Source organism: Cadophora gregata (assembly GCF_030347475.1).
Source record: "Cadophora gregata isolate MNR1 chromosome Unknown scaffold_18, whole genome shotgun sequence".
In the NCBI taxonomy this organism is placed as follows: domain Eukaryota; kingdom Fungi; phylum Ascomycota; class Leotiomycetes; order Helotiales; family Ploettnerulaceae; genus Cadophora; species Cadophora gregata.
In genome coordinates this window covers 628,322-648,275 of record NW_026695941.1, presented here as the reverse complement: position 1 = coordinate 648,275, position 19,954 = coordinate 628,322, and the positions used below count along the sequence as shown (strand labels likewise).

General features: G+C 48.0%; 7 protein-coding genes across 7 annotated transcripts; 2 read left to right on the top strand and 5 right to left on the bottom strand.

Moving 5' to 3' along the window:
• Positions 1-113: 113 nt before the first annotated feature.
• On the bottom strand, positions 114-2,365 carry ONS95_006632 (uncharacterized protein). The gene is made up of 9 exons (XM_058500099.1): positions 2,081-2,365; positions 1,825-1,961; positions 1,672-1,764; positions 1,562-1,603; positions 1,332-1,506; positions 1,122-1,264; positions 733-1,069; positions 594-676; positions 114-541 (listed from the first exon to the last, which is right to left on the bottom strand). The coding sequence occupies exons 1-9, from the start codon at positions 2,141-2,143 to the stop codon at positions 499-501; spliced, it is 1,116 nt and encodes a 371-aa protein (XP_058349934.1). The 5' UTR covers positions 2,144-2,365; the 3' UTR covers positions 114-498.
• A 387-nt stretch (positions 2,366-2,752) lies between these two features.
• Positions 2,753-5,277, top strand: ONS95_006631 (uncharacterized protein). Its single transcript, XM_058500098.1, has 8 exons — positions 2,753-3,037; positions 3,093-3,523; positions 3,646-3,753; positions 3,830-4,144; positions 4,200-4,225; positions 4,295-4,379; positions 4,432-4,595; positions 4,693-5,277. Exons 1-8 carry the CDS (start codon positions 2,794-2,796, stop codon positions 4,874-4,876), a joined length of 1,557 nt encoding a protein of 518 aa, XP_058349933.1. The 5' UTR covers positions 2,753-2,793; the 3' UTR covers positions 4,877-5,277.
• A 1,704-nt stretch (positions 5,278-6,981) lies between these two features.
• ONS95_006630 (uncharacterized protein) lies at positions 6,982-8,328 on the bottom strand (the record flags this gene model as incomplete). The annotated part of the gene is made up of 2 exons (XM_058500097.1): positions 6,982-7,581; positions 7,666-8,328. The coding sequence occupies 2 exons, from the start codon at positions 8,326-8,328 to the stop codon at positions 6,982-6,984; spliced, it is 1,263 nt and encodes a 420-aa protein (XP_058349932.1).
• A 5,383-nt stretch (positions 8,329-13,711) lies between these two features.
• On the bottom strand, positions 13,712-14,209 carry ONS95_006629 (uncharacterized protein; the record flags this gene model as incomplete). The annotated part of the gene is made up of 1 exon (XM_058500096.1): positions 13,712-14,209. One exon carries the CDS (start codon positions 14,207-14,209, stop codon positions 13,712-13,714), a length of 498 nt encoding a protein of 165 aa, XP_058349931.1.
• Positions 14,210-14,231: 22 nt separating this feature from the next.
• ONS95_006628 (uncharacterized protein) lies at positions 14,232-15,353 on the bottom strand (the record flags this gene model as incomplete). Its single annotated transcript, XM_058500095.1, has 1 exon — positions 14,232-15,353. One exon carries the CDS (start codon positions 15,351-15,353, stop codon positions 14,232-14,234), a length of 1,122 nt encoding a protein of 373 aa, XP_058349930.1.
• A 485-nt stretch (positions 15,354-15,838) lies between these two features.
• On the top strand, positions 15,839-17,494 carry ONS95_006627 (uncharacterized protein; the record flags this gene model as incomplete). Its single annotated transcript, XM_058500094.1, has 4 exons — positions 15,839-15,970; positions 16,022-16,811; positions 16,891-16,972; positions 17,020-17,494. 4 exons carry the CDS (start codon positions 15,839-15,841, stop codon positions 17,492-17,494), a joined length of 1,479 nt encoding a protein of 492 aa, XP_058349929.1.
• Positions 17,495-18,152: 658 nt separating this feature from the next.
• Positions 18,153-19,954, bottom strand: ONS95_006626 (uncharacterized protein; the record flags this gene model as incomplete). Its single annotated transcript, XM_058500093.1, has 1 exon — positions 18,153-19,954. Exon 1 carries the CDS (start codon positions 18,642-18,644, stop codon positions 18,153-18,155), a length of 492 nt encoding a protein of 163 aa, XP_058349928.1. The 5' UTR covers positions 18,645-19,954.

Sequence of the window (19,954 nt, the reverse complement as noted above, 5' to 3'; positions counted from 1 at the left end):
AGTCCGCAAAAGGGTCACATGGTTGTCAAGTGAATGTCGGGTTGAATGAAGTGGGCTTCGAGATGATTCAGCTTGAGCAGAAACAGTATTGTACGGTGTATGTCCTGTGTCCTGTGCGCGGTGCTCTACGTCTTGAGGGGTTTGTGTCTTATGGGATTAAGCATTGGTTGGAAAACTGGACGTCGGTTTTGGATTCTTGGAATCTAAACTCAGGCCTCGTAGTACCGTAGCTCTTAAGTTCGCTTATTGTTGTTGTTGTCAACGATATCGCGGGGAGGGCAATTTCGCCAGGGTCAACAGTCTTTGAAGCGTTTCAAACTCGTCTAGAACCATTTATTGCGGAGCTTTTCACCACTTCCAAGTAACGTAAACACCTTTGATGAGGTTGTCCTCCGTATTTTTCCTTCCCCTGTACTCGTTGCTCCTTCATTCAGCTCCCGCATAAAGAGACTCTCACCTCATGCCTTTATACCTTCATTAGCCAACCCAACGCTTCAATCACTCAGTACTTGATTCGGGTTTTCGTCCGTACACGACAGTTCTAAAGTCCGACTTTAGCCAATCACCCAATATGCTTGTAACGTTGAACTTACACGAGGTAATAGGCGTGATTGCGCCGGTTCAAGAGAGCTTTCCGCATGGTGGCCAAATATACCTGTATCTCCACGAATTCCCACTACAAATCATCAGTACGAAAAGCTGACAACATGTCTAGATCCAGGATGTACTTACACCTAGCACATTCTTCAAAATATATAACGCCATACCCTCCAACCCTGTCGTGAGATACAGAAGATCCCATTTCCCAATCTCCTTCCATTTTGGATCCTCCATCCATGATCCCACAGGGATCTTGTACGTCTTCTCTACCACATCCACGAACCCCGCCGCTTCAATAAGTTTCTTGGAGTTCTGCGCAACCTTGAAAGTGCGACCCATCATCTCGCCCGCGCCGATAAACACTTGCGACCATTCGTACATGACATCGCCCTCTTTCACGGTGCCGTCATCAGAAGTGAATTGGATGTCCATGTCGAGATGCTCAATGTAACCTCCTGGCTTTGTAGCGCTGTTTCTCTTTTGAGCTTGGGAGATTTAATGCTGAGTGTATAAGGACTTACTTGAATGCGCGTTGATAGAGGAGTGGCCAGTTGTCGATGCTTCCCATGAGACATCGAAGGTGGATGTAGTCGAAATCGTTGTCGGGAAATGTCCACTCGAGTTGGGCATCATCGATTTCGAACTTGAGATTCGGTGGTACCCACTGATGTACATGTTAGCTAAGATTCGCATTCGATTCCAGAATATCTCAGAAGAATGTTGCGACGCACTGTTGGTTGAATTGGAGAGATGTCCGTGCCGATGACGGTAGCAGAGGGATGCTCATCAGCAAAATCAATTGCCCAGATACCAGTCCCAGTACCTATGTCCAAGACTTTCTGGACGTTCTTCTCGATAGGTGCTAGGTACAGCTTATTATCGAGAATGAGGGTACACATGTGATGCCTTTCGATTGTTCAGTAAGAAATTTGTACCACACGTTGGATTGCTCCCAACTTACCCAATGTCAAGCTGCTCATTCTGAGTCTCATCGTTTGGACCCCTAGGAATTAGTGAGCGATGCAATCTGGTAATGCTTGTTTTTGAAGAGAGAAAGAGGAAAATTCGTACCAATACTCGGTGTTCCCGTAATTATGAAAGGTGCGGCCATGCACTTCACGATAATTGCGAATGCTGGACGAGACGGATCCCGTTGAGCTTTCTCTATTGACCTCAGGATCAGCCATTTCCTCTCAAGCTCTTTCCTGATCGCTGATCACATACCCATCTCCAAAAGCTGAGTCCTCATCATCTGGAGAATCGTTGTCGTTGTCTTGCAGTGGCGGTACTACTGGTGCGTCCGTTGCTGGCAGTACAGCTTCTGATACCGCAACGGCTGTAGGTTCTGGAGCGGCAACATCCTGTCAAATATCATGTTAGCTGAATTTGTCACGGCTAATAATAATGGCGTTGGCTAGAGGTGGGAAGATTGGTATTGGTACGGTAAGTCAGGATCCAGGATCCAGGTTCAGGGACTCACTGTCTGGCCGGGGCTAGGGCTACGGTTAGCTGCCACTGGCGCCGCGGGGACCGGAGCTGTCATTATGCAGCGCGCGGCAGTATCCGAACTTCAGACAAACAGCCAACTGACTGACTGTAGGTACAGGTCCGAGGATGCAGAGAATCGAATTTGGTGTGTGCTTCCCACTGCACTTTTCCTGGAACTGACAGGCAGTGACATAGAATAGATCAAGATCAAGCTGGATGGGGGAGATTGTTGGATCTGGGGGCGGAACAATCAAGTAAAGAAGGAGAAAAAGCAAAGCCATCGCCCGCCATCACTAATAGGCCCCATATTCATTGAAAATATGGTGTGTCTTGATGATTATTGCACTCTCGATGATTGGACTGGCGGGATGAAAGCCTTTTTCAGGGTCCTTTCCGGCATGGCGATAGCCGCAGATTGGTTGGGTGAGAAGTGTGCATCGGCCTGTCTGCATGAGATGAGATACTCCACGTCATGTCTACAAACAGCTTCGACACGCGAGGACCGGGGCCAAGGTTACGGGGCTATCCGGAATGGATCTTTTTATCAATCTTGTCTCTCGATTGGACTCTTGGATTCCACCCCCACTCGCTCTGGCCTTTTGAAGTGGAGGAAATCTGTTCCAAACTCTTTGGGAACATTCTCTGTTGATTGTTCGTGTCGTATCGTACTCTCACTTCCCGAAAGCGAGCGACTGTAAACAAAAAATGGGTGTAATCGAGGGTATTCCGGTAGCGGGATACAGTATCTGGTTCATCGTCATCTGTCTGCTCCTTTTCCTCACCGCTGCGTCGCTCGTGAACAATGTGATTTACAATCTCTACCAGCACCCACTTCACGGAATTCCGGGACCAAAAATAGCAGGTGCAACATATCTCTACCAGACTTACTACAGCCTCAGAGGTACGAGTACTTATTACAAAAGAATTCGGCAAATGCACGCGCAGTATGGTACGTCTCAAACCCCGAAGTTCTCCCTCTGGTCATTGCTGACACCAACATGCAGGCCCTGTCATTCGGATCACCCCAGATGAAGTTCACCTGAGTGACACAGACAATTACGAGATCATCAATTGCGTTGGTACAAAGTATGCCAAATCCACACAGTTCTACGACGGTTTTACAATTGGATACTCTACCTTCAGCTGTGGACCAATCGACATCCATCGCATCCGCCGAGGAATGCTGGAGCCATTTTTCTCCCGCCGGAATGTCATGAACCTGGAATATATTGTTCAAGAGCGAGCTCAGAAGCTCTCAGACATTATCAAAAGCAAATTTGCAAAGAACGAAGCTGTTGATCTGCATCACACTTTCCGCTCAATATCCGTGGATGTTATCACCGAATATGCCTTCGGATCATGTTACAATCTTATGGACAAGAAAGATCTTGGCGCAGAGTTCTTTGCAATGGTCAGTGGAATTGGTCCATGTATGGTAAGTCATCCATTCTTCGCGGTCACTACCAGCTCCTTTTTTGTTCTTGCTCGGCGCTCGTAAGACGTGGAAGTGCTTCTTCTTATTATGAGTAAATCAATCGATCCTGACAACCAGATTAGTGGGTATTCCAACAATGGCCACTCCTGGCAAAAATTGTCATCGCCCTCCCACCCGGTCTCGTAAAACACATCAACGGGCCCTTGAAACAAATGATGAATCTGCGTGAGGTACATTCTTTCCCTTCTTACACCTCATCCGCTCCATCCTCCCCCACAGTCCACCATTCTCACAATCTGAACCTAGCACTGCCGAGTCCAAGTCCGCGCCGTAAAGGCCAACATGGATTCCGGCAAGAAACTTGACAAGCCTTCCATCTTCCCAGCTCTCTTAGCACCGCCTGAGGGTATCCCAGCTCCAAGTGTAGAGGAGATCAAAGATGAGGCGCTTAGTGTCCTCGCTGCCGCAGCTGATACCACGGGAAATGCTATGACTGTCGCTGCGTATAATGTGGTCAATAACCCGGAGATCTATAAACGGTTACGGGCCGAATTGATTGCTGCTTTCCCAAATGCGGATGACGAGTTAGATTATGCCACTTTAGAGAAGTTGCCTTACTTGGTACGTCTGGCACCCCTCATGTCTTTGGGCTACATGCTTACATTTCTGCTCCCAGACTGGAGTTGTCAAAGAAGGTCTGCGGTATGTCAACTTCCTTTCCATTGTACTCAATCCCTCGGAATCTTGACCAAGTACCTAACGATATCTTAGCCTTTCCTTTGGGGTTCCTGGCCGTCTAGCCCGCATAGTCCCAGCTGGAGGCGCAAAATTCAACGGGCACTTCATTGCAGGCGGTGTAAGATCATCCTACCTACCAGTACACGCTCAGACTAATCAAGCTTACTCAGTCATTTGTCTCCATGTCATCCTGGATGCAACATCAAGACGAGACTTACTTCCCCAACGCTCTCAAATTCGACCCCACCCGTTGGATCGACCCCACTGAAGCGCGACGTATCGACAAGGCATTTGTGTCTTTTGGCAAAGGAAGTCGTGGCTGTGTTGGAATCAAGTACGGATCTCCCTCTCCCTCCCCCGCTTCCTCCACCATCCAACACTTTCTCACACTAAAACGCTCGAGACTAATCCGTATTCTTTTTTCAAATCAGTCTCGCATACTGTGAAGTATACGTCAGTCTCGGAACACTCTTCAGACGATATGATAATCTGCTTTCGAACCAACTGACGGCCGAGGACTGGGAGTACGATGATTATTTCAGTGGGTATTCGCGGCCTGGATCGACGAAATTCCATGTCACTGCTGCTCCTGCTGGTGGTGCAGGCAAGAACTGAGGAGTAATCTCGAGATATCTGTTTCGGATAGATGTGGTCATAGGTCCATTTGAAGGTGAGGTGCAAATCACGAGTTACGACGTTTGTCCATAGGTTGTGGCTTGGACTGTTCGTTTAATCGGGGAGACTAGGATGTTCAATATTTAAGCAGAGCTAAGCAGAGTATATAGGAAACCATCATGAAGCTAATCTTGAACTCATATCAAGGATTTCAGGAAGTTTGATGTGCCATTTTACCAGCGCTACACCCCACGGCTCCCTGGTTGGTGAAAGGGGTGTTTTGATGTCGAAAGACCATTGGTAACGGTAGTGCGAGGGGAGTAGTATTTGAACACGCTTCAGTGCAGTCTGTCTGATAATCTAGAATTAACGCCCTCGATTTCATAATCCTTCCACTTTAGGTTGCATCTGATAATCTCAGTCTCGAGATGTCTCTCGCCTCGCCCTTATTCCTTCGCTCGCTCGCTCGCTCGCTCGCTAAATTTAGCCTAAAACACTAGTGATGAGGAAAGTAAACACTGGGATAGAAAAACTATGATACTATCAATACCACGCATTGTAGTTCATCCAGTATCTACAACTAGTATCAGAGGCAATTACTGCTGAAGGATGATTCTCCATTCAATGATGCCTATTGTGGATAAACCATTTTTGCTTAAGCCGAGGGGCATGTCAATGTTCCCGTGACGCTGGTCATATCCTCAACAGCGGCTGCTGGGGTACAAAGCGCATCAAGGGGATCGCTACACTCTTAGAATGCTTAAGCTGTAACGTACCATGGAGTTGTCTTTGGCAATTGTGAACCCACCTTGCATAATCTTGATGCTATTCACACAGTGTGCATGTTGACTTTTATCACGTAGACCGCCTGGCAAGTGAGAGAAGACAAGCAAGCATACTTAGCCAAAAGCATGGCTTAGCACTTCCAAGTTCAAATAAAAGACACAGAAGCATGAGATGAGCACATACTACCAGCATCGAGGGCAAGTACAGCAGTCATAAATTCTCGGCGCGAGTTCTGGGCTTCAAATAGGTATCAGACTCGCCGTACCTTCTACCAGTATTCCACGACAAAACCAATGTCTAGAGGTCTGTGTACTATAAACATGAAGCCTGCCACGAGAAAATTCAAACAACAAGTGTGGAGTCGAAGTCGTGTTCAACGCTCTCTCATTTAGATAAGTCTTCAAGGACAGATTTGGCTCCGCATGTCGCAGACCCGCGGCGGGGATGTACTAGAGAGTGGGTGTATCTTGAGCTTACTGACCAAGGTTGAGGGTGGTGACGATTGTTACATGTAAAATCTGATACCCAGCCAGCCAGCTTATTAGCTAGCCTAGCTGTCTTGTCTTGACTGTGAGAAGATCGGAACACGCGAATGAAAAAAATGCATGGAAAGATTTAATGGGATTACATTGTGTAGTATATTTTGGTATTCTCTCTTTAGTTTTTGCATGTGACTGTCTGGTATTATAACCAGAGACACCAGACTGAATGTTTGTGAGTCTGTCTGGGTGTCGTGAAGTATATACAAGAATTTTGAAGATGCATATTGAGCTTCTGTGTGAGCGGTCTCAATGTACTCATAGATCATCTGCCTCACCCTCATCTTCCAGTGAACCATCATCGTGATCCATCGCTTTTCATCCCAGCTTTCCATCTCATCCTCATCACTCCATCAGAATCGAATATCCCCTCTCTCGTCCCAACAGAATAAACAATAGAAGATAAATTAACAAATATCAAGTAGAAGCAAAACAATTACTAGTCGGCTTTCTGTCTCCAGGTTCCGTCCCAGTCCAGTCCAGTCCGAACGAATCATTCCCACTCCCTTGGTGTTGAGAGCGAAGAAGATGTATGTGTATGATAATATGCCGAACGCCAAATCCCGGAATATCGACAAGAAGAAAAGTCCCCTGTTGGAGGACATGGGTATGTTGAACGCCCCAAATATCCAACCAAGTAATCAAACAAAAGTATATCCCTTTTCCGTAACCAATCCAAACCCAAAAATCGCTCATGCAAGTAAGTTTATATGCAAGTCTGTCGACCCGTATTTCGCTCCAAAGATATACAACACCGTACTCGAGAGGAGTGTCGACCCACTACAGCAGCCACGTTATGAACACAGCAAGCAGTGCAACCAGACCCATCGAACCTGTCGGATGCGTACGTAGATCCGACATCGCAGCTGAATCAACCGCCTGCGCCAAACTGGCATTGACGAACCCCGGGCCACAATTGACGTTGATCTGGCTCGCAGCACTAACATACGTGCTCGCCAGCGCCTGGCTCCGATCCGCACTCGCCGCCTCGAACACGGCCATCGTATTCTTCAAACACGCATCACACGTTGGCTGACTCCCTCCAACAAGCGAGGTGTTCAGCGGCAGGAAGTATATGTACGAGTCTGTCGGGTTCGAGGCATTGGTGATGGCGTCTGCGAAGCAGTATGCTGATGTTTCCGGGTTCCGCAGACATGATGCTGTGTACAGTGGTTTGTAGGCTTTTAGGCCAACGAGGGCTTGTTGGACGAGGGGGTTCTCGAGAGAGAGATCTTCGGCGCAGGCGGAGGTGGTGGTGATGTTGGTTGCGAAGGAGGAGAGAACGGAGGTGCAGATAGTTGAGTCGGCGGAGCAGGAGTAGTCGAGGGTTTGGGTGATGCGAACGAGGGATTTGGAGGCTTGGAAGAAGGAATTGGAGTTCTAAAGTCGTGGATGTTAGAATTTGAACTTCAATTGATGATATTGAGAAGACTGGGATGGGAGGAAATGGGGACGAGCACGTACCTGGAGGAGAAGGGAGAACGGAAGGCATTGCTTGAATGTGTTGTTGGATAGCATGTCAGTCATGAATGATGCGCAATTAGCTGTTATATTGTTGTTGAAGCCCATATCAAAAGGGGTAGGTAATGGCTGGACGCTTGTCGTCGCAGCGGCAATAATGCCGCTGGAGGTAGAAGTGGGCGCCAGCGTGGAGGAGGAGGAGGATGATGATTTCCTTGTTGATGTTGACACAATTGGGGATGAGGATGAAGATTGGGGATTTGGCTGGTCTGCGCGTCGTCTGAGATCGGCGGCGTCTAGATCTTGACCGTGGCCGTTGGGTTCTGGAGGCTGACTGCGATCAACGAGGATTGTTCCCGAACGAGCAAGTCGAGCAAATGTCGATCCCAGCGGCTCCGAAGCTGCGGCTCGTCCCTCGAGCTCAGCTTGTCCTTCAATCAACTGCTCGTCGATATATAACGTTGGCGATGCCGACGACAGTGAGACGCAACATGTGAAGAATATTAATAAGAGGAGGAGCTGTTGGGAGCTTGTATGTGTTTTGGCTGCCTGATGACGGCAGTGTTTGGCTGCGCGGGTCGGCATGGTTGGATGGTGCGACGGCTGTGGCATTGACTTCCTCGACTGACGGCTGCCAGCAACATTAGGTTTATTGGGAGCCCCCATGGTGAACGACAACTTCGACGTCGAAGGGCAAAGGTGAAATATTCCGAGGTCGTCAAGTAGTGTTGCTTATAGTTGTGGATCCAGCATTACTCGATTGTGGTGAGTCGACAAAAAGATGTCGTCTCCAGTATCCAACGACGGTGAGTTGAGAACCAACAGAACCAGGCCTGGGACGCAGAGGATGGTCCCGTATTATCCTTCGTCCTTGGTATGGCTGTGTTTTCCCCTAGAGCGTGTTGTTCGGACGAGTGTTGCAGATATATTCCAGTTGTCGTTGTGCCGTGTGCCTGTCCTAGTGGTACAATATCCCGCTGCCAGTCTGATAGGATCCCGAAGTTGCAGATAGGTACTCGAGGTATCGAGGATCGAGTCTTTCCTACACACAACAATGCCGATCCAAACACAGGTAAATGAGTGACTGTAGTTGGTATTATCGCAGGAGGGATTGTCGTCGTCGTCCTCTGAAGATATCTCTGCTCTGCTCTGCTCTGCTGTGCTCTGGGTAAAGGACTGGGAGGGCCTGGAAGGATCGATTATGTTTGTTGGCCAGCGAAATAGGCAAAAGGTACTGCACATCAGCAGTCTCCTCTCTTCATACTGTATCAGATCCGATCTCCTCGTGCTGGGGGCACGGCAGGCTTTTGTTGGCTGCCCTGTTTCTGGCGAGGTTTCTGGCCATGCGGGCTTACAGGGCATGGATACTTCTCCCCTGGCAATACTGTACTTATTGCTCAACCCTTGCATCCCCCGGGCAAAGCGGTGCAGTGCAGAAGTTAGAACACAGAGAAGCACAGGGGAGGCCGCCGCACGTTCGAGCCAGTCAAAAAGCCAAAACCTGTCAAAGTCAGGATGCCGGACGCGTGCCAGTGACGCCACGGCCTGCAGCCAATATCGAAGTATTGAACGCCGCTGGAAACTAAGGAGGGCGACGGCGACGATAACAGCCAGAGCCAGAGGGGAAGCGAATCAAGCCATTCGAGGACGGGCGACTCAACTCGGCAAGCCATAATAATGAATACCCATACAGTAAGTAGCAGAGAAACCCTACCCCGCCTTGGGAGCATACAGTTCACCGATAGATTGCATACAGTACTGTACTGTATTATTGCGACTGACTGCTGCATCTGACATGCAGCCTTTAAATTTCCTTCCCTTCCCTTCTCTTCCCCTCACTTTACAAAGTCTATGGCGACGATGCTTTTCGCAAAGGAGAGGAACTTGTGATCTGTGCCCGTCCTGCCGTTGCACAGGCCCATGAGGACTCAGGAGCAGCCGGATCAGGATCAGGTCACATCAGGTTGGATCCCTCCCCCTCCCCACTGTCGATTGTCCGCTCCGCCTCTTTCAGGTTCCCACCTCCTACCCCTTCTCCACTTACTACTGTATCTGCTTGTTGGCCCTGCACGGAGTCACCCAGTTCTGTTCTGGTCAGACCTGACTACTAATTTACAGTCTGGTGCATTCAGTAATCGCAGACCAGCCAGACCAGCCAGACCAGCTCAGGGCAAGCGCAGGAACAAACTCTCGGATGAGGTACAAAGCGAGAAAACAAATAGTCAGTCAACCAATGAAATAGCTCCCTCACTGGTTATCTCCCAAATCTACCACTCACAGCACTTAAGCACTTCTTGCTCTTCATAATCATCAACCCAAAAGCTCAGTATTTAGTCCACCTTCCAGACCACACTCTTCTAGATCTCCAATAAGATTTGATCCCATATCCTCCTGGCAACCTGAGTCCAACCAATGCCACGCAACACATCGTACCCACTTTGTTGTTACTCAACCATTCGCACCCCCTTCCCCTTCCCCTTCCCCTTCCCCTTCCCCTTCCACGCTTCGTCCCAAAGCATTTCTCGTCAACGAGATTGCGCTTGAGCGGCAACCATGCCAATTACGCGTTGGCCCGGGATATTTTGGGACGAGACACCAGCGCTAGGACGGATCGGAATACTACAGTGACTTACACTTGCATTAGGACAAGACAATTCTACGCGAAGGGTTTAGTTTGGAGTGGTGGACTGGTCGAGGCTTTCTGGGATTTGAAGATTGGAAGATTGGAAGATTGGAAGATTGGACAGGAGACTTACGGTTGGTTGGCGACGAAAAATCTTGTTTTGATGAGTGCTGACTTTTGAGCTGCTGAAAGTTCAGTTTGGAATATTATTATTGTTTTCATATGGTTCAAAGAACAGGAAAGTCTATGAGACGAGATGAGGGAGTTGAATTGCCTCACAGCTTAGGTTATTAGGCTATGCGTTCCGGTGGACATTCCTCAACAAACATTAATCCTCACATCAACAAGACGACAGACTCGAATCTAGTTCCGCAAGCCAAGCATCACAAAGCAAAGCAGCGCGCATATTTTCGTCAACTTATTAAGCCGAAGGCAAAAATTCTCTTCACACGGCCACGGAAAGCCGCATGTATATGATACAAACATGCATGCATGTCTTTTGCTCACGCATGAAAATAATTACACCACTCATGCGCTTACCAGCCTCCCTCTCGGATGAATTTGTGCAGATGAAGAGCAATCATAGGACGACGACTTGTTCATCTGCACAAAGGGTTCATAAATCAGGACAACGGTCGGAGCCAAGGAAACGTTCGTCCGATGTCATCTTTTTGAGTTTCAATTCGCTTGACGTGAGGTTGTGTAATTTACCCCTTTCCCCTCTAGCGAGTCAGAGCAGCCTCTCACTTCTTCATGTCGCTTCACCAAGCAATTCACGGACAATCAAATAACGTTCCAGAAAATTCCCTCAACATCTTATCCAACATCGAATACACCTTGACTCGTTCATGAACACCGTACCGATGCCAGGAAATTTATTGTCCTTTCCGGAAATCCCCAATTTCTTTCTTCCAAGACTAGAGGAATACGTAACCCGCGCAGCGTCAATCTCATCACAACCACTACTGCCATAGTTGCAGCATCTTCGGAATGCGGCTATGCATCCTTCGGCCCTACGAATGCATTACCCCGAAGCCATCAATATTCTTGACTGACCGACACCATCGCCAGTAATCCAGCTACCGATATGATATGGTGGTACACGTCAACACAACTCACCACTTGCTGCCACCAGACTCTCTTGCTCTTGTCAATATTACACCAGCTGGAACTCTCCCGCTTTCATAATTCATTGGACCTCCGCAGGCAACTTTCCAGAACTTCATTTTACCGTTGTCAGATTATGCCAATCATCCACTAGGACGATAAATCCTCGGCGGAGCTTCTTCTCTTCCCTCTTCTTCTCGACTTCTGGCTAAATCAAGCCTATCATAACTCCACCACCTATTAAGTTTCGCTCTCCCCAATCATTACATCACTAAACTTTCTTTACGAGTACTTTCCCTTCTTCAGTCCTCACCTACTATCAAAAGAAGAACTGGCGCCAGCGGACAGGAGCGCCACCAATATTGTCCTGCACTCCAGCGGCGCGAGCAAGACGCCGCGACAAGACACGAGCCGCTGTCGCATCCCGTTTTCTGACCTTACTCACGCTTACAGAATTGGCACTCTGCCATACGATGTATTTTCCGAGCCGGCCGAGTAGCGAGTGCTTTTCTATACTTTTGTTTCTTTTGGGCGGCAGGCGGCTGCGTGCAGGTCCGATGCCCAATCGATCTTCATTTTCGAGGAGAGGGTATGTGGATAGAGGAGGGGAACAGTATGTTCATCTGGTCTTTCTGTCGTCGTATTACGTGCACCGTGACGAGTACACAGCTGTATCTCGGTGCTCATTTGTAGGTTCGCCAGTCAAAATTCTGTCGGCTCTTGCAATCTCATGTCTTCGCATTGGCGCGTAACTTTTGGGCTGGGCTGGGCTGCCATACTGCACCATGTCATATGTGCCACAGCTGACATGAGGATGTTACTTCCAGAGAATTGGATGACATGCGGATGGGGTCGAAGATATGAGATATGAGATCTTTGGTGGGCTGTCTCTGAATGCGAGGACTCATCTCAGCTCTAATCTCGTTTCTTTTCTTTTCAACGCTACGTGTCGGCCGATGAGGCATGGAATTTTCGATATTCTGCTGCTGTAACCTTATGCTGTAAGCTCGCTTGCGACGTCCTAGCAGGCGGCTTACTTTATTGCATTGGCGCCGCATGCATGCGTGGATATTTTGATGAGGTTGGCAGAGGAGGCTCTCTCAACATGTTGAGATATGACACGACATGGTGTTGCGTGATATTCTTGGTACTTAGCTGTCCAAAATTTCAGAAGACTGACGAGAAGGACCGGGAGAGGGAAGGTTTCTGTTGCGCCCCAATCCCTTGTAGCTGCATCCAACAGTCCGCTGTATCTTGACAGTCCTTGAACTTGTCAAGTTACACACTTTCTACACCCCAACCACCTTTACTGATTTCCGGTGTTCTCGATCAATTACAGCAGGTGGATAAGCCGCTGTAGCGCGATCGATGTGGCTCTCCGAACAATTACCTCCAAATAGAGAAAATGTTCTAGCGGGTAAAATACAATGATCACGTGGGTATGGGACAACCATTCTCAGCGACCTACCCTGTGGCTCGATATTGTCGAGAGGCAGTGATTGTCGTTGAGATAATAACCAGGTAAATAAAGCCAACATGGAAACATGCATGGAAACGAAAGTCACAGTGTGGCTCAGAGGTGATGACACATTTGGAGGAGAAACCTCGAGAAACCGATAGGCTCTTTTTGCTATCTCGCTTAGCCCCAGTTACAGTCAATACGCAAACTTTCGTCACCCAATCAGTTTTTCGGCTTTGCCCTGAATAGTCACATATCCTCAAGAGCAATTATCGTGGTCTGATGAGCTATCAGCCCATCTTTCTAACACCTGTTCACATTCTTAGCACGGTCGATGCGAGAGCAGGTAGTGTTGAGCTAGGTATGTCGTCGAAATGATCCCGAACATGTACCAGAAAGTCCCACAGGAAAGGGCAAAGAGGCAAGATCCAGCAGATACCGGATCCGCAATGGACATTGATTCCTCCGAACCAGCAGTGATCGCCAACAGAGACCAGCCCGCGGATCTGTTTTCACCGGACTCATCAATCCTGTTGTAGATGTCCAGATCCGATGCAGGCAAAATTGGAGGTGGGTCAAAGTCTGAACGCGACGGCTGTTGATAGGTAAGAAAGATGGAAAGCACTCCGTTGAGCCTTGAGCTTGGATTTAAAAATATAATATATACAATAAAAATAAGACAAAAATGTAGTATTAAAAATAGCCGGAGGAGAAATTTGAATTCTTCTCGACCGGTACTTACCATCATTGAGACAAATTTATCTGTGTCTCATCTTACAAGTAAACGGCCCTGTCATTCCAGAATTATGAACGGGAATTTTATTCATCTCAACAAGTGACACCACTCACTACACGCCACTTTAACTCCTCAAAGCATCAAGTCTCAATCCTTCTGGATCTTTCGTCTCCTCATCACCCCACTGAATCTCATACCCCATATCTTTCAAATACTTCTTCCAAGCATCATCCTCATTTTCTAACCTCGTACTGATATCCGGGATGACAAACCAACAAGAGATCGCACCCGCAGCAGCGAACCCGCTACCGATCAAGAACACAGCTTGATTACCTCTATACACACTATCTCCAAAGCTGGCCAGGATAGGCGCAAATACAGCGGTACCGATAGCAGCACCAGCTTTCCCAAGTGCTGCGATGAGACCAAGACATTGACCTCGGATAGAGGTCGGGAAAGACTCGCTGGATGTGAGGACGATGGTCGCACCTGGTCCGACTTCTCCGAGAGTCAAGAAGACACCATACATGACTATGAATAAAGGTAGCATGTCTTGGATATTTCCGAGTGCACCGCCAAGGATGAAACCGAGGATTGCTTGAAGCCCAAATCCGAGAGCCATGGTTCGTCGACGACCGATTTTGTCAGAGAGGTAGCCTCCGATAAATGCACCAGGAATGTAGAAACAGTTGATCACTGTTCCCCAGCCCATGTCTTTTGTTAGTGAGGAGCCGATATTCAAGCGGTTGAGGATAGTTGAGGCGAATAACCCGAAAGGATATGAGATATAATCTGTGCGGGTCAGTAAACAGCTCGTGAGGAATAATCAGCCAGAACCTACTGTACAAGAACCAACTGATCGAACAGCCAAGGAGTGGCCTCCAATATCTCTTCAAAATCGGCCAGTACGGAACACGTTGTTTCTTTGCAGCACTCTTGCGGTACGCAGTGCTGACTGCCATCTTGTATCGAAACCAGAAAATGGAGAGAGGGGGAATGGCACCCAAGGCTAGCGCGAGTCGCCACACAATGTTGTAATGCTTCTCATGAGAATGAAAGCACAAAATCAGAAGCAGTGGTACGAGACCACCGAAGACGAACCCCAGAGTTGCAGAAAGATCCGCAATCAAGGCGAAGATGAAGCCTCTATGTTTGCGAGTTCCAGTATCTTCGTCAGTTGCTTCGGTTGCTCCAGCTCCAGAAACTGGATATTCTCTGGGAGTCAAATGATCAGCAAGTTCCCAGGACGATTTAAGAGACGACTCCAAGACATACCCTCCAGCTCCTACACCTGCAATACCTCGACTGATAACCAGCATCCAGAACATGCCTAGTTGGTCCTTCCCACTACTGGCTGCACTCAACGCAATTCCCATCACAAGGATGAACGTTGTCAACACAGCACCGCTCTTTCGACCCAAGCGATCAGATATGTATCCAAACCCCAGCATCCCAACAATCATCCCGATGAGGAAAGCATTAGAAAGGCGTGAGTACATGACGGTCGACAAACCTGGGTATAGTACGCCGAAAATCAGCGACAAGTTGCCGATGATTGAGGCATTAAAACCATCTGATCCGATTGCAAGACCGGAAAATACGACCATCGACGTGACAGAGAGCTTGCTATAGGCTGTCTGCCCTTCCACGAAACATTGAGCTTCATGATCGTTTACGTTTGAGTAGGAAACAGCGTCGGTGGTTGCATCTTCTTTGGTGTGAGAGAGCCCTTCGCTCTCGGGCTGCGAGTCGTTGATCTCTCCCATCTTGAGAATGAGCAGTAGCAAAATTCAATGCAAAACTATGAATAAGAACAAAAAGAAAGAGCGAAGACTGAAAGTAGATCCCATCCAGAGCAATAGGGACCATATTTCAGAATAGTCCACTCTTACAAGAACCCACTCTTAGAGGAACGGCTTTGCCGAATGACCACCGGCATCTTACCCGCAATAGCAGGACCTTCGATATAGATTACTCTTCTTATCATAGCTTGTTGATTTTCTCACTGCTCTGTTGGTGAGCGTCTTCAAAGATGGGGGACACGGGGGAAGAAGTTGGCACGCAGTGGACCCTGCAGCATCAACCGCGCAATTGGCTGTTGGCCGTGACGGGCTTGTTTCGGCACCTGGCTGGTGCTGCAGGCATCCCGCCCATCACCTCATTCCAGGTGACTGGATTTGTAGTTCTTTTTGCGGCAAAACATTTGGACAAGTTCAGCAGGCTCTGAAATTGAATCTTGAGGTTCCAAGCAATGGACGAAAAACGACTTCTTCTTCAACCCAACGTTCGGGTTGAGTATAGATATCAGATACCTAGCATCAGGCTCAGAGCAAGACAATGTCTTCTGACAGCGTTCGTCTTCGTTGTCACCTGCTTGATACTGGTAAATCCTATCTAAATACACAAGAGTGCGTCTAGACTAATAAGTTCTCAGATCAGGGGTTCTGATGACGATATTCCAGATGAGCGCTCATCAGGTCATACAATTGAAGAGTTCCAAAAATGCTCGGTCGACAAGTTCTTGTCAACGGGTCTCCCATTTCTGGACTCTGCATCACCACTACCCATCTCAGAATATGTTGAGCGAAGAGACAATCTTGCAAGTGCGCTCGTAGCGGATGGCGTTGATGCATTCCTTGTCGAACCTGGATACACTTTGCAGTATTATGCCAATATCAGCCAAAAGGACTGGGAAGTCTGGGAGCCCGAAGAGCGACCGTTCTTAATGATCGTTCAGCCACTCATAAATGAGAGCTCTGGAGAGATCAAAGCCGTAACGCGATTTCTTGCCCCAAGTTTTGAAGTAGAGAGAGCGAGATTGTTGGGCATGCCGTTTGTAGACCAGCTTGACTTCGTTCCTTGGGAAGAACACTGGAATCCTTACGAGACCCTTTCGAAGTCATGGAAGACGCCCGGATCATTCGAGAAGGACTCCAAGCCCAAAATAATGGTCGATGAAGAGATGAGAGACTTCATTCAGAGGGGACTGGGCGAGAATGGATTTGAAGTTGTTGGTCTTGGCGGTGAGGTTGAAAGGGTGAAGCAGACGAAGACAGAGCGAGAGGTTGAGATTGTGAGAGCTGTTAATACGGGCACTGTTGAGGCTTTGAGAGCGATGCGAACATGCATGTATCCTGGCTTGACTGAGAATGAGGTTATGCAAGTGCTGGACAACACTCTCCGTGCTGCAGGAATGGAGCCATTCTTCGACATTGTACTTTTCGGTAAGCATATGGAAGATCTTCTTGGTCTTCCGCAATGTGTTGCATATCAATAAGAGCCTAAAGCTGATAAAGAGCCCAGATGAGAACGCCTCAAACCCACATGGGGGAACGAATGGTAGCAAAGTCTTGGAGGCAGAGACATTCGTCCTCATCGACGTTGGGTACGCCACAAATACCGGATAACAAAGCTCAAACTAACCATTAACAGAGCTCACCTATACGGCTACTCTTCTGATATCTGCCGTACCTTCTTCCCACCATTCTTCCCAAAACCTAGCACCACGGCGGACCTCGAATCACTTTCCCCGACGATGCGCGAGAAGCTCTCAGTCTGGGATATCGTTCTCGAAGCACAAACTCAGTCCATGCATGCCCTACATCAAGGCAACAGTGCAGCATCAGTCGACATCGCCGCTCGCAAAGTCATCACAGACGCAGGATACGGTGAGGCGTTCACGCATCGTGTTGGTCACGGGATTGGGATCAAGGCTCATGAGAGTCCCTATTTGAATAAAGGGAATGTAAACGTTACGCTTAGGGCTGGGATGACGTTCACAAGCGAGCCGGGGATTTATTTGGTGGACAAGTTTGGGGTGAGGCATGAGGATATCTTGTTGGTGAAAGAGAATGGTGAGCCGGAAATCCTTACAGGAACAAGGGCTGTTGGGCCGTGGGATCCTTGATTTCTGGAACAATTTGAAGAGTAGAAAGATCAGAAGTTAAAGCGATTTGATGCAGATTGTCGTCCAGAGACGATTCACGCCAGCTCAGCCATGTATACTGTGTTGTTTTACACTCACGCAAGGTATCGTTTTGCACCATTCGTCTTTGTTTCGTCTTTAAGATGATTCTACCTGCTGCCGTTTACATGTGGGAGATCTGTTTGAGGGTTTAAAATTATGCATTCGCCTACGTGGTGTTTAAAAAAAGATTGCAAGCTATTCTTTGTTAGTCGAAAACAATGGTTCCTCAAGCAACAAAGCAGCCAGACCTTCATATTTCGGGCGATCATTTCAGCGAGAATCAGTGACTTCAGGAGTCATTATCCATCTCGAGCTTGAGAGCGAGCTCAACAGCCTCCTTCACACCAGCAACGATGTGATCAGCTAGGCTCATGCGCAGGCTTCGTACCCTTATTACCTATACAAGCAAGTCTCCATAAGGATGGTCTTCCACTCACTGTTATATCTGCTTGTGAATTTCTTAGCACCCGCGATATCACTGTGTACATCATCACCTATCATGCAAGTTGTTTTAATAGGATGTGTATCCTGAGGATTGAGGCCATTGTGCCACTCGTGTAGAGCACGCTCGCCCCAGATAAAGACGGTCTCGCTAGGCTTACCGTATCTTATGATGGCGGGGTTTAAGGTCTGCATTGTCAGTTGATATGTCCCAGACAGCCTTCAGTACATTCCGAAATTTCACTTGAGATGTGTAGGCTGGAACCGCAGCCGTAGACCAGCTCTCATGCATGTTGCTGAAATATATTTTCGGCTGGTCATCTTGGAGGTACCCTTTATTTGGCAAGCTAGTATTCCCGTTCTTCGAGAAGATGACAGGATACACACCCTTCTCGGTAAGAAGGATGCTGTTCACGATTTGTGCATCGAGGTCGCATGTTTTCGAGGAGGGACTAACAAAGACGAGGATAGCGGCGATCTCAACCGTGCCATCAGGCAGGAGATGCTCGATCTCTTTACCAAACTTCTTTACCCTTGTTCTCCCATCCTGTCCGAGATGAGCAAAGACATCCCCAGCAAAGGTCTTTACCATATCAGCTGTGGTAATGACCTTCATGAAGCCATAAGACTCCGCCAACGGGCGAACCATATCGCTTTTTTATCACCAATCGCAAGGTTGTTCTTGTCTGCGAATCTCGGTATGAGCCTGCGGAATGGCGTGTGTGACTGTACGAACTGGCGATCGCTCAGTTTGCCTGTGGCGCCGAGATCATGGGAGAGTTCCGCGGTACTCTGCGATTCTGTGGCTCCACCCCGGTTGGTGAGGAATACGAACGGGATCTTGCGTTGAAGTAACCTATTATTGATGACCTCGCTGGCTCCTGGAAGAGCTTTCCAGTGTTCCATACGGAGGTACAGCGGTTAAGTGTTGTCCCCGGTCGTTTTAGTGTCACAACTTCTCCCTTACAAAACAACCACAACAATAGGAAAAAGCTACAAAAAACTATTCCGCTATATTTCCCTTGTCTTCAAGAGTATTCTGAACTTTTTTTTATGAATTTAGTTTCAGAATTGCTTCAATTCTAGGATATCAAAATCCGCGTCCAGGGGATCCCCCTATCGACAGGGGACAACACTTAACCGCTGTACCTCCGTAAGTACGCCATCAATGCCGAATACGAACGCCATTGTCGATTTGGGCCCCTCCGGTTGAAGTTGCTTTGATTCAGGCTGCTTCGATTCAGGCTTCTCCAATTTAAGCTTCTTCGGTTTACATGAAAACTTACCGATAGTTCGCCTTAACAATGCTTTCACAGCGTCCATATTGACGACGTGTTCTAGGTGCAAGTCCTCGGGGCGTATCCGGTGGATCTGCTAAAAGAAATCATCAAGTACTTCTCTATTAGTATACAGCGAAAAATGCAGTGTTCGATGGCACTGCTTCACTCTTCTGTTCTCTGTTCTATTCGCCCTTTGTAGTCCATACCATCTCTAACTTCTAGCTCCGAAGTAGGTCAATGTGGGGTGTCCGGGTAGCTGGCTCACGGTGCGTTGTGACCTACTCTGGAGTCTGAAACCGGTCCTGATATCGGAGAACAATCTTCACATTCCGGATCAATGGGACAACAACCCTAGATGGGATTCCCGTGGTCATGGGCTTTCTAGAGCCAGTGATATTGTTTTCTCTTTGCTTATCTGGTTCTGAGGACAAACAATTATGGCTTCCCGCTTGTTGGTGCCAGAGCTATAGCCAGGAGGGAAAACATGTACAATTTGCTGAAGTAAAAAAGGCTGGGTCATCACCATGGTGGCTACACCAATACCTCACGTATCGTATATTTAGCAAAGATTCGTAGTGCCTAACCTATTCCTCGAAGAACCACTGCACGACAAACAACTCTTTACTTCAATTGATTTTCAGGCAATCTGGTAGATTGACTTCCAGATAATGGACAGATG